The following is a 13,078-nucleotide window of genomic DNA, read 5'->3' as shown; positions in this document are numbered from 1 at the left end:
GGGTCATTCTTCAAGTTGTAGTCTAAAGACATTTGAAACGTAATGGAGAAACCTTCCGCCGAACCTTAATTAATAACTTCAGCAGAGACTTTGAAACACATTCAGTATAATCTTAAGAGCACAGTAGACATTTTCCACCATTCTCTTGAAAATCCTTTTGAAGTCACTCTGCCTTTAAAGTAGTTGTACTGTTCAAGAATTTATGTCAGTGGTGGGATTCAGCTGGTTCATAGAACCAGTAGCTAATTTTCTGTGCAGTTCGGCAAACTGGCTGAATAGCATGCCTCCCCACGCCTGACCCCCACCTTGCCCTTCCCCCCCCCAGCCACTCCTCACTTCCCAGCTGCTCACCTGGCCACCCAGCTGCTCGCCCGGCTGGGTGGCAGGGCCAGTAGCTGGGCATGACAAGGAGTGGCTGGGAGGGGTGAGGTGAGGTGCCTCTCGACGTAACTTATGTCACGTTGGCCACACCCACCCAGTCACATGAATACCCAGACATGCCTACCCAGCTGGTCACGAGGGCAGAGAACCGGTGATTAAATTATTTGAATCCCACCACTGATTTATGTCACAGATTATTATTACTATTAACAATTATATTATTGGGTATTATGTGGAAATTGTCATTGTAAATCATCATATAAATCTTTGTCTGCTCTGGAAAAGTTAGCTGGATCTAACTGTTAAAATGTTTGGCTAATTTCTATTTCATTGTTAGATTTCTGAGGTTTTGTGACTAGATCCTATTTACTACTATTAAAATATATATATATATATATATATTGATAAAAAGGCATGCATTAAAAGAAATGTTTCTTACAAAGGAGAAGTCTTCAGCATTCTGACAGAGCAGCTTCGGGAAAATAATCTGCCTGTGAAATCTTTCTTCATCTTCAAAAACATTCCCGTACATAAAGCCATTCGTCATAGTGGAGTGAGCATGGATGTCAATATAGAATTCCAGGGTAACTTTCTGCACAGAAAATACATAAGGTAAATTGAAGGTACATTTCAACAAGGAAACTAGCTATCGGAGTGGCAATGTCAATTTGGAAACTCAAAATGTGTAGCAATTCCCAGGGGTGTCCATGGGTCAAAAAAAGCCAGTCACAACTGCACAATAGAAGCCCCGCCTCTTTTTATGTACATCACACAAGGAACACAGGTAAGAAAGGACTCTTGGAGTAGGTTTTTCTCTGAGATGTTTCCACTCTTGAATGGGATTTTGCTACCCATTTATGCTGGGAAGAAGTCATGCAGAGGCCTGACTCTAAGGAAAGGTGGAGGAACTGCAGAATCAGGCTTGCTGATTATGTGAAGTATAACTGTGTCTAATTGAAGGGAGCTACAATAACCTTTTAAACCTTCCAGTTTCACCACAGAAGTCTGAGATGAGAGTAATGGAGTGGGCAAGACATGACATGGACCTTCCATTTTCTCAGTGACTAGACTTGAAGATGACTCAGGATCCATCTCTCTGACAAACACAGAACAGAAGAGCTCATTGATTATCTAGTCCCTCAGTGCCAAGGAACTATAAATAATCTAACAAGTTAGTTCATGTTAATCCATGTCATCATCTTTCAGCAGTGTCACTTGAAAAATTTTTACTTAATTATTTGTAGTGTTTTGTTTATGCACAGCAGCTGTTTTCTTGCATCAAGAAGTCTTGCATAAATTCCTCAATTCGTAGTAACATTTCTTTAGAGCAAAATATTTCTGAATACCAGCACAGAGGGGGAATTTGATGGATGCATTGGGGTGTGTGTGTGAATTTCTCAAAGTATTTTGGTGTAGTAAGCTACCCTAAAAGATTTTGAAGCCCTTAGGACTCCTTATGATTTACAGACACAGCACAAGTATGCCAATATTATTGGATACAACAGTAAAATGAAAAAAGCACCTTAAAATCAATGCACACCAAATATATTTGAGTCACTTCTCAGAATAAAATTACTCTTACAATAAAAACCACAGTATTATTCCCTGATGCCTTTAAAAAACTCTTGGCATTTTCTTTTGTGAACTTTAGAACATTTGATTGCAAGCAAATAATTGTGCTGTGTATTTTCACTACCTTCAATTATTTATTCTCTCTATTGCTGCCTCTTTTATTTTATAATTTCTGTCTAGGGATGCCTTAATTTTTTTCCATCATACTTAAATAGCAATAGCATTTAGACTTATATACTGCTTCATAGTGCTTTATAGCCCTCTCTAAGTGGTTTACAGAGTCAGCATATTGTCCCCAACCATCTGGGTCCCCATTTTATCCACCTCAGAAGGATGGAAGGCTGAGTCAACCTCGAGGCTGGTGAGATTCGAACTGCCAAATCACACGCAGCTGGCAGTCAGCAGAAGTAGCCTGCAGTACTGCATTCTAACCACTGTACCACCACGGAGCTGAAAATTCTAGAAACCATGCAAAAGAGAAAGAGAAAATATATCCTTTAATTGGAACTGTCCATTATATAAAAATATTGTATGGAGAACATTATATGAAGAAAAATATACTAACATCCATGATTTATTTTGTCAGTAACTGGATAAAATTCCTCTTCATTTCAGGAAAAGATGTTGAATTGACCTTACAGTTTGATCTTCAAAGACCTAACCTTCTTTTGAGGCCATTTTTAGCCCTCCGGAGCCTTCAGGAGGCTTTCCTGAAGGCTCCGGAGGACAAAAAATGACCCTACAAGCAAACCAGAAGTCACTTCTGGGTTGCTCGTAGGGCAGGTTTTAGCCCTCCAGAGCCTTCAGGAGCCTTCAGGAGGCTTCCCTGAAGGCTCCGGAGGGCAAAAAACAAGTCACTTCTGGGTTACTAGTAGAGTCATTGTTTGCCCTCCGGAGCCTTCAGGAAAGCCTCCGGAAGGCCCCTGAAGGCTCTGGAGGATGAAAAACAGCCCTACAGACAAACCAGAAGTCACTTCCAATTTTCTCATAGGGTCTTTTTGCCCTCCGGAGAATCAGAGAAGCTCTGGAGGATGAAAAATAGCCTACAGACAAATCAGAAGTATTGTCATTTTTTGCCCACTGGAGCCTTCAGGGAAGTCTCCTGAAGGCTACGGAGGGCTAAAAACGGCAAACCAGAAGTCTGTTCCTGAGGTGCTGGTTTGCCCATAGGGCCAGTTTTTCGTGCTCCGAAGGCTTCAGGGAAGCTCCTGAAGCCTTTGGAGGGCCTCCGGGAGGGGAGACTGTTTTTGCCCTCCCCAGGCTCCTATAAAACCTCTGGAGTCTGGGGAGGGTGAAAAAAGCACACCAAAAATGGGGGGAGCACTGGTTGTGCATGCATGCACACTGAGGTTGTGTGCATAGCATTATGGATGTGGCACACCTGTGCACAACCCCCCTGCGCTCCTCCCGCTTTTGGCACACGAAACGTTCGCCATCACTGTGATAGAACCTAGAAACTTGAAGGTCTCTACTGTTGATATTGCGTTGTCTAGTATTGTAAGAGGTAGCAGTACAGCAGGGTTTTTCCTAAAATCTACCACCATTTCTACGGTTTTGAGTGTGTTTATTTCAAGATTGTTCTGGTTGCACCACAAGGCTAGTTGTTCAACCTCCTATCTGAGGAAAGTTGATGAATGTATTTATTATACGAATTCAATATATGAATATTGATAAAATTTAAGTTTATTTCAGCTCAGTAGATAATATTAGATAATTTTCTGTACCATATCCGTTTTCAGTGACTAGTGTTTTCTGTTTTTGTTTTAAACTGAGTCAAATAATTAGATGAAACAGCTGGATTTTTTTACATCCTGAAACCTGGAAATATTTCCAAAAGATTTTTTTTCCACAACTGCTATGAAAGAGTCTTAAAACTGCTAAGTCCCCTCAATTAAACATTCCTGTTAGTATACAGCATATTTTTACTTAGAAGCTTCTGAAATTGCAGAAGCCAATACAGTGAAAACAGACCAACTATCAACTAATTCTTTATTCTTCTTTCATTCTTCAATAATCCAATCCCACTCAACAACACATTCAAATTTGCTTTAGTAATTACTTCTGAGTGGTATAGTTGCCAGGCAGTGTTGTCTATTAGGAAAATGGTATTTATACTTTTATATCTGTTCTTTGATTTTTAGACACATTTGATAAAAGGAAATATGTTTCCTATTCATCTAGCAAGGGAGTCATAGTTAATATACCACAAATATTTGTAGCGGAAAGACTCTCTTTGTCCAGAACTACAAAGGCATTCTACTGGCCTTCTAACAGTCAATGGCTGGTAACTTATTTTACCATTATGTTTCAGCTTTTCATTTCAAATTGCTGGCATTTACTGTATCCCTGGTATGGCTTTGGAGGCTATTTTAAAGCTTGGCAGGTTGAATTAAGGTGTATATTTTTGCTTTATATTACTATCCCTTTTTAATTAGACAACTTGCATTAATGGAAATTTGTCCAAAATACAGGGAATCCATGATGCAGAAGGAAATAAAGACTATAGCAATTGTACTCAATTTAGTAGCTACAAAGTCCCATGGGGTACCTGCTAGTCTTGTCAGTTGGTGAAGCTAAATGTGGATACTAATCCCTGGTTCAAATACTTTTACACTGGAGGGAAAATGAGATAAAAATAAAACTAGCAGCAATCCTGATAAATAATAACTACATCTCACTAGAGTAATTAAGGTCCAGGTAAGCATGAAAAGAAGAACAAAACACTGTGGTGATTTAACTATTTTATTTAGGTTCACCAACAGTATACTAGGGGTAACTGCATATGGAAAGATAAAATAAACCTAAGTTGCACTATTTTCCCAGTTTGAATTTTCCTATATTTTATTCAGGCCTAATTCTTTCAGGGAAAATGTTTTCCTTCTACTTATCTACTTTATTTTACATTTTTAAGGTGAAGTTAGTAATGAGAATCTATTCCCAATTCCATAAATGAGACCAGCAGCTTTGAGATAATGAGAAAACCAATTTTTTCAGGGTGTCCGATTAATAGAAAATTGCAAGTGAGCATGAACAAAACCTGCCTCAGACCAACTGAAAACTAGAAACAAGGGTGTCCTGGTCTGGATGAGGATCACAATGGATCTATCTATGGCTGAACACTCAGAGACAGCTGAGGAATGACAATAATATCTTTTTTTGCTTCAACAAAATACAGCTAAGACCATGGACAGCTCACTGAAGAATACATTAAAGGTAAAGGTAAAGGTTCCCCTCACACATATGTGCTAGTCATTCCCGACTCTAGGGAGTGGTGCTCATCTCCGTTTCAAAGCTGAAGAGCCAACGCTGTTGAGGACATTTCTGTGGACATGTAGCTGGCATGACTAAACATTGAAGATGCACGGAACACTGATACCTTCCCATGAAAGGTCGTTCCTATTTTTCTACTTGCATTTTTACATGCTTTCGAACTGCTAGTTGGCAGAAGCTGAGACAAGTAGCGGGAGTTCAGTCTGTTACGTGGCGCTAGGATTCAAACCGACAAACTGCCAACCTTTCTGATTTATAAGCTCAGCGTCTTAGCCACTGAGCCACAGTGTCCCTATTGAAGAATACATTCTGAGTCCCCAAAACTTGAAATATCCACCAGGAATGCAATGGTTAACTAGTATTTTCCATCATACCTGACATCATTTCATTGTTTTTGCTGTCATGCTTTTCTTTTTTTTAGAAAAGTGGGAAGCTAACAAGTTGCAAAGCACCAGCCTGAAGCATAATTTTTACTTTTGAGAATGCCTGTAGAAACAGATCTCCAAAAGCATTCTTTAGGGTAGAAAGAGTGAGTAGCCATCATCCAGCGCTTTGTTGGAAGTGCATCCACTTGCCTATGAGAAAAGTAAGATGGTAAGCTAGGGATGGCAGGCAGCATTCTGTAGGACTAGAGGTGGTAGCAGGTGGAAGCAGTGGCTCCAGTTTGAGTGTATATGAGTGTTTGTGATTGGCCACTTTTTCCAAAGTGGCATGTCTCCAACATTCCAAATGTGTCCCATTCTAAAACCAAGTGCAGGATCTTTATGATAGTTAATCCTCAACCAGAGATCTTGTTCTTTTAGAAGCTGATGGCTTGTGAAAGTTTTCAAAATCAGGTAATGTCTTACTTTTTTCCCTATTACCGTTTCTAAAAACTTTTTTTTTAAGTGTCAAATTCCTGGACGGCTGGGAAGCTGAAGAACCCTAGCTATCAGATCTGGGAGAGCTACATTCTTAAATTGGTGTGGCTCAACAGGGATACTGAGGACTTATATGAATTGGAGCAAATGTGGGGATCATGTTAAGAAATGTTCAGGGCTTTACTGATCTCCTGGACCATGACACCAGGAGCTTGTATGGATACTCATATCTTTTGTTTTAGCACTCGTGAAAGCAGACTGAATGCCCAGTTTGACTTTTTCACATATAAATAAGCAATCCCAAAATTTCACAACCACATTCTCTTGGATTAATTCTATACCTGAATGAATACTGAAACGAACTGACAACATATGATGTCACAGACAAGACTTCTGATGTTCACACATTTTCTCACACAAATTATATGTTCCTTTTTATATTTACAACTCATAGCTCAGTGCCTCTAGAATTCATTGCAAAACGAAAGAAAAATAGTATTATTGGTTAATGTTCTTATATATACTGTTGATATCCCAGCTTAATTATAATTCGTAGGTACAGATATGTCTTTAAGAAATCAATAAAGTTATAGAACCAAAGGGGATAAATTTCTATTTAGCACCAAACATAAGCTATGGACAGAAAAGCATTGTAAGGGGGGGAAAACAGAATTCTGTTAATCAGATTTCATGTCAGTATGAATTTCATTAATTCTCTACTATAATAGTAACTTAGCAAAGAACTGAAGATCTTTTGCTGAATAATTCCACAAAAAAAAGGAAGACACTATTAGTCCCACTTCATATTTTAGATTATTTCATTCCAGGAGTTAGCTCCATAGTTCATTTGACCTTATTTTTTCCATTTGTAGCCTTTCAGTGCTAAACATGATTTACACTGTACATTTCTTTTTAAAGTGTATTTTTCTATGTGCTATTGTAGGCTACAGTACTCAATCTTCATGGTCCTTGAAGCCCTATCAGAGAACATGATTCTTGAATGCTGACTATAAAAATGTAATCCATTGCCTACCACTTATACTAAGCAACTTTCATCTACATGCAAATAAGAAAGAATCGCAGACAAGGAATATTGTTGCCCTCTTCAGGCTGACATATCACAATCAGCAAGTCTGACATGTTAAACGGAAAACATACAGTGATAGGAAATTGTCATCTAAATGCCATATGCCAAGTTGCTTTGTTGGCGAGAGATTAGAAGCAGAATAAATCTACACCATGATTCTGGGTTATCATGATAAGGGCAAACTAGTTTCTTGGTGGAAACTAGAAATTACATCCAAGTATATGCAATGAATCTTTGGCCTGCCTTCTTATTATAAGTCAACAATAAAAGCTCAGGTTGAATGGAGAAGAAATGTGAGGTGGATGCTTCAGCCAGCCTTTCTCAGCCAGGGGTTGTCCATACATTTTGGGATTCCTGTCCCCGCGTTTCAAGAGATTTAATGAGAAATGCTGGCTTAAGGCACTCTGAGTATGGCAAATTACCTGGTAAATATTTTTGTTTTATCTTTGAAGGTAAAGATTTCTTCCAATAGGGAATTATGTTACAATTTTGTTATTCTTTTTGTAAATCTTATTATACCATTAAAAATGTAAGGAACCAAACTCCTATTTCAAGACTCTGCAACATGCATTAAATGGCTTTCTTTCTCTTAAAAACCTTTTGCACACTGCATGCCTTTCTAACCAAAACACCTTCTGATGAATTAGTACCTAAGAAGATATTTTGGCATGATTTGTTTAATTCCTCACAGTTTAGCCTTTGAAATTATGAAGGCCAAATTCCCTTCACCTTTCCATTTCCTGTGATCTGTGGTTTGAAACATTCATCAGGAACACTTCAAGGTACATTTTGAAATACGGCATATTGGATTATTCTTTTATCACTTACGAGGTATGAAAGCTGTGATGCGAGAGGAAAGGTCCTTCACATCTTTTTTTAAAAGGCTGACCTTCTGCAAATACCATGAGCCCTCAGCAGGGATGGCCCTCCCACACAGCAGGATGAAGTGACCTGACTTAGGCAGAAACAGAGCTTAAAACAGGAACTGGTACAAGGCTTCATTCTTGTGTAGAACAGCTACTGTGGGGCTTCTCATTCCCAATAGAAAATATCTATAATAAACCCAATATCTTATTGCGTTTATAATCCTACAGAACAGATGGTTGAAGAATGAATAATAACAGTTTCCAAATACCTGAAGGGTTGTCACAGAGAAGAGAGAGTGGAATATCTCATTGTTGCACGAATTATTGCAGGGGGCAGGAGCATGGGTTAAAACTAAGCAAAAGTTGATTCAGGCTAGATATCAGGGGGACATTCTAGCTATCCTTCAGTCAATGGAACAGGCTATCACATATTCATTTTGCTGAGGGTATAAGAGATGATCAGGCTGAGGCAGTGGACAGGATCCAATGCACCATCAGATTGGAGTCACTACACTTTTGTAAGAGATCTAAGCACCCCTTGAAGTCCTTTGACTCTTCTCTGGCACCAGTTTGCCTTGACCATTAGTACGTCAGATTTTTGTGGATAGGTAGCATGAAATAAACTTGTACTCTACCCTGGTTCCTGATTTCCTGCACCTGACAGAAGGTCTTCCAATAGAGGTCAAATAGTCATTTGTCAGAAATGCTGTATGATTCTGCGCTGAGTGAGAATTGGACTAGGTGACCTCTAAGAAACCTTCAAACTCTATGATTATATGACAAACCTCATTCTTTGAAATAGTATAGTAGAAATCCCCTTACCATGATTTTGTTTTAAATACAGAAATCTTCAGTTCCATGGTGTAGATTTATTCATGTTCCTTTTCCTCGACCCTGCTATCACCTGGTATTGCGATGTCTATGATTGTAACCTTATTTTTCTCAACCAGTGTGATGTCTGGTGTGTTATGCGCTAGTATTTTGTCTGTTTGTATACGAAAATCCCACAGGATCTTAACCATCTGATTTTCGGTGACTTTTTCAGGCTTATGTTCCCACCAGAGGGATTGTCTTTTTTAAATTTAATTTTACAGGATATTGGGATTTTAAATTTTAAAGTTCTTCATTTTAAAATGCTAATGCTTTATAAAGCATTATTTTTATCCATCTTTCTTGCTCAATATTCACTGGATCACATCGCCATCAAGCTGCAAGTAGTTCCCTTGTTCCTATTTAGAGCTCACTAATGGTTCAAAAATATTTATTTGATCTTTGCATTTATCAGAAATGAGATAAGAGATTTTCCCAGTGTTTTGAGTCTGGTCCCATAGGATTACTCCTATTGCAGAAACAGGCTTGGATAGTTGTTTTATAGCAGGAGTGTCAAACTGGATTCCTTCGAGGGACCGAATCACACTGTAGTTCTCTGCCAACTGTTGGGGTGGGTGGGGAGCTGTGGAGATGGGACAGATGCCTCCTGCAGCACTTTACGGCCAAAACAGGGTGTGGGGGGCATGTGCAGCCCATCTCCACACCTCATTTTTGCCCTACCTGGCCTCCAGCAGCATTCTGCTGCCCAAAAATAGGCCCCGGGGAGGCCCCCTGAAGCCTCCATGAGGCCTGTTTTTGGCTGGCAGAGTGCTGCAGGAGGACGTGGAGGCTGAAAATGGGCTGCAGGGGGGGACTCCACATGAACCTTTTTGGCTGGAAGAGGCACCGCAGGCCAGTCCTTTGATTTTTCCAGGTTGGCCTTGCGGGCCAGATTTAAGCACCCCCTGGGCAGGATCCAGCCCACAGGCCTTGAGTTTGACACCCCTGGTCAATTTCTGGAAAAAATAAAAGATAAAGTGGACAGTGAAAAAACTTGGTTATGGTTAACAACAGGTACATTAAAGAAAGAAACAGAATCACTAATCCTGGCTGCGCAAGAACAAGCTATCCGAGCAAATGCCATTAAGGCCAAAATCGAAAAATCCTCTGATGATGCCAAATGCAGACATCACACTGGTTGAGAAAAATAAGGTTACAATCATAGACATCGCAATACCAGGTGATAGCAGGGTCGAGGAAAAGGAACATGAAAAAGTCACGAAATACCAGGACTTAAAAATTGAAATTCAACGATTATGGCACAAACCAGCAGTGGTAATTCCAGTGGTAATCAGCACACTGGGTGCTATTCCAAAAGCACTGGAATTACATTTAAAGCAATTAAAACTTGACAAAATCACCATCAGTCAAATGCAAAAAGCTGCACTGCTTGGATCTGCACGTATATTACGAAAATACGTTATGACGTCCTAGGCCCCTGGGTGTGGCCTGACTAGTAATCAATGCCAAATCTGGCGAAACAACTGGCCGCTGTGATACAATCATATAATAATAATAATAATTCTCAAGGTTTAATTCTGGCTGCTTAAGACCAAGCCTTAAGAACAAATGCATACAAAGCAAGAAATGAGAAGACATCAAAAAGCAAATGCTCCCTCTGCAAAAAACAAAAACAAAAAACACCATGAAGAAATAGTGGATCACCCAGTTAGCTGCTGCAAGAAGATCACAGAGATTGACTACAAACAACAGCATAACAAAATAGCAACAATGGTACATTGGAAGATCTGCAAGAAATGCCATTTGCTTACAAGTAAGAACAAATGGGACCGCAAAACAGAAGAATTAGCAGAAAACAAAAAAAAAAGTTTTAAATGTTGTGGGATTTAAACGTTCAAACAGCCAAACACCTGCCACCTAACACCCAAGACTTAACAATTGGTGGAAAGGAAGGAAGGAAGGAAGGAAGGAAGGAAGGAAGGAAGGAAGGAGGGAGGGAGGGAGGGAGGGAGGGAGGGAGGGAGGAAGGAAGGAAGGAAGGAAGGAAGGAAGGAAGGAAGGAAGGAAGGAAGGAAGGAAGGAAGGAAAAGTTTAGTTAATGGATTTGCAATACCTGGAGACAGTTGAATAAAAAAGAAGGAACTGGAGTAAATCACAAAATGCTGCAACCTGCCAATAGAAATAGAATGACTGTGATTAACCCCCCCCCCCCAAAGATAGTACTAATAGTAAAGATGTCTTGGATGCAATTCCAAAACATCTGAAGCACCACTTGAACACCATCTGCATTGACAAAATCACCACCAGGAAATTGCAAAAGGCAGTTACTTGGAGCAGCTCACATCCTGCAATGATACTTTCAATATTATTAAACAACATCTGCCAATCCCCAGGTCCTTGGGAAGGACTTAATAGGTAGAGGAAAATGCTGAAGCCAGTGAAAACATCTGGCTGATTATGTAACCAACATAAATTTACTTTTTCATCTCTTCTGCAAGAAAATATTTTCTTGAATTTAAAAAAAATACTTATTACAAAATAAGGTTTGTTTTGTATGCATAAGAAAATAGGTAGCTCTTTATATATCTTATATTTCATAAGACTGTTGTCAAACTGTAAAATTCAATTGTATTTTAAAATCTGTCTGTTACTGAAGAACATATGGATAATATATGGATGGATGGATGGATACTATAAGGATATTATAAATATACACACTGTATATATGCATATAACAAGGACATATTGAATTTTTATTTTTTTAAAGATCCAGTATATCACAATGGTTCAGTCATCATGTAGTCTGATTTTGACACTTTGTGGATCAGCCTAAGAACCCTAGTTTGTAAATCATGAGTTTTGCTTGTTGTACAAATTCAATCAGTTGTAATTTATTCAAACCATAGAGGAATGTGACATATGAACCTGGTAAATCTTTGATGAATTTTTTCATTCTGACCTGATAGAATTCATTAGCATAGAAAGAAATACAAAGTCTCGTAATATAATAAGATGGCATTATAAGTAAGAAAACAAAGTAAATAAATCTTGTTTTTGTAGTTCTTATATATTTTTTTCATAATGCAGGCCCAATTTTACCAATAAACAAAGAGATGCTTAGGCAATTAGATTGGGATGCCATGAAAAATAAACAAATTGTTATACATTTAATATATTACCATAATTTGATTAACAAGGTTTGCTATATAAGGGTCATATTCTAACTGCCAAGATAGTTTAACATGGACCAACATGTTTGTTTATCCCAGAAAGAAAAAACATATTTTGCTGATTTTGAAGAAGTTTTACAGTAGTGCTGTTGATTTAATTTTATTGTGTAATCAAGATAGTTTTTAAAGTACAATTTAAATCAACTAATGCTAAGAAGTTCCTTTAAGATATTCCTTATGTGTCTTTTTGACGATATAAATTTCCAGGACAGCAAATTGTCAGCTGAGCCAAGATAAAATATGTGAAGTAGATAATATGTTCTCTCTATTAGTTTAGTATGGGAAGGGATGGTGTTTTTTTTCAATAGGCTTCTCTTTTCTTAGCAAAAATGCTTTTAAAATGAAAAAGTAACACAAGGCAAAAACAATTACAATATAGAAAACATATTAACATCAGCAAAAAATGTATTTGAATCTTTCTTGTTTTAGCTTTGAGTCTCTTCCCTCTACTTTTTAGTAAACAGATGTTATAGTCAAATGTGAAAAATCAAAATTTACATTTAAATTGAGGTAATTTTGAATATTTACCAACTTCACTTCAGAGCACAAAATGTTAGCTTTTCCATTCAAGTGGAAGAGTCACAGAAATTTTCTGTGCTAAAATCTTAAAGAACGTAAGGTTCAAACTAGTAAATATACAAAAAATCTTAAAGGTTCAAGGTCAACTTGAGTATCTCAGACCCTAATTTGTTTCATTAGCCAGAAGGAATAGGGGAAATAGGTCAATCTGTTTCCATTCATGTCATTTCCACATGTGTTTACTGATGATTTTTTAGATTTTTCCTCATTAATCTGATATTGATCTACATTTTTGCATGTAAGAATGCAGTTTTCTTTCATATGTATTAATATGTATATCCATCCCCACAGTATATGATTAAATGATGCACTGAAACTATGAAGAATCATGTTACGATATTCAGAGGAATGGAAAATATGATGTGGACTGACATTTCAATCCTACTCTCTTGCTGGGGGCAC

The 13,078-nt window shown here is 38.2% G+C and overlaps 1 protein-coding gene across 2 annotated transcripts in view; it reads right to left on the bottom strand.

Annotated features, from left to right (window-relative positions):
* Nucleotides 1-13,078, bottom strand: part of BEND5 (BEN domain containing 5) — a 918,531-nt gene that overhangs the window by 126,323 nt on the left and 779,130 nt on the right. For both annotated transcript variants that reach the window (XM_081947742.1, XM_081947743.1), the window contains exon 10: nucleotides 821-973. In XM_081947742.1, the coding sequence (XP_081803868.1) occupies nucleotides 821-973 (153 nt within the window). The remainder of the gene's footprint in view (nucleotides 1-820; nucleotides 974-13,078) is intronic.

Source organism: Natrix helvetica (genome assembly GCF_964273705.1).
Source record: "Natrix helvetica genome assembly, chromosome: 3".
Taxonomy (NCBI): Eukaryota; Metazoa; Chordata; class Lepidosauria; order Squamata; family Natricidae; genus Natrix; species Natrix helvetica.
This window is presented reverse-complemented; position numbering and strand designations above follow the sequence as displayed.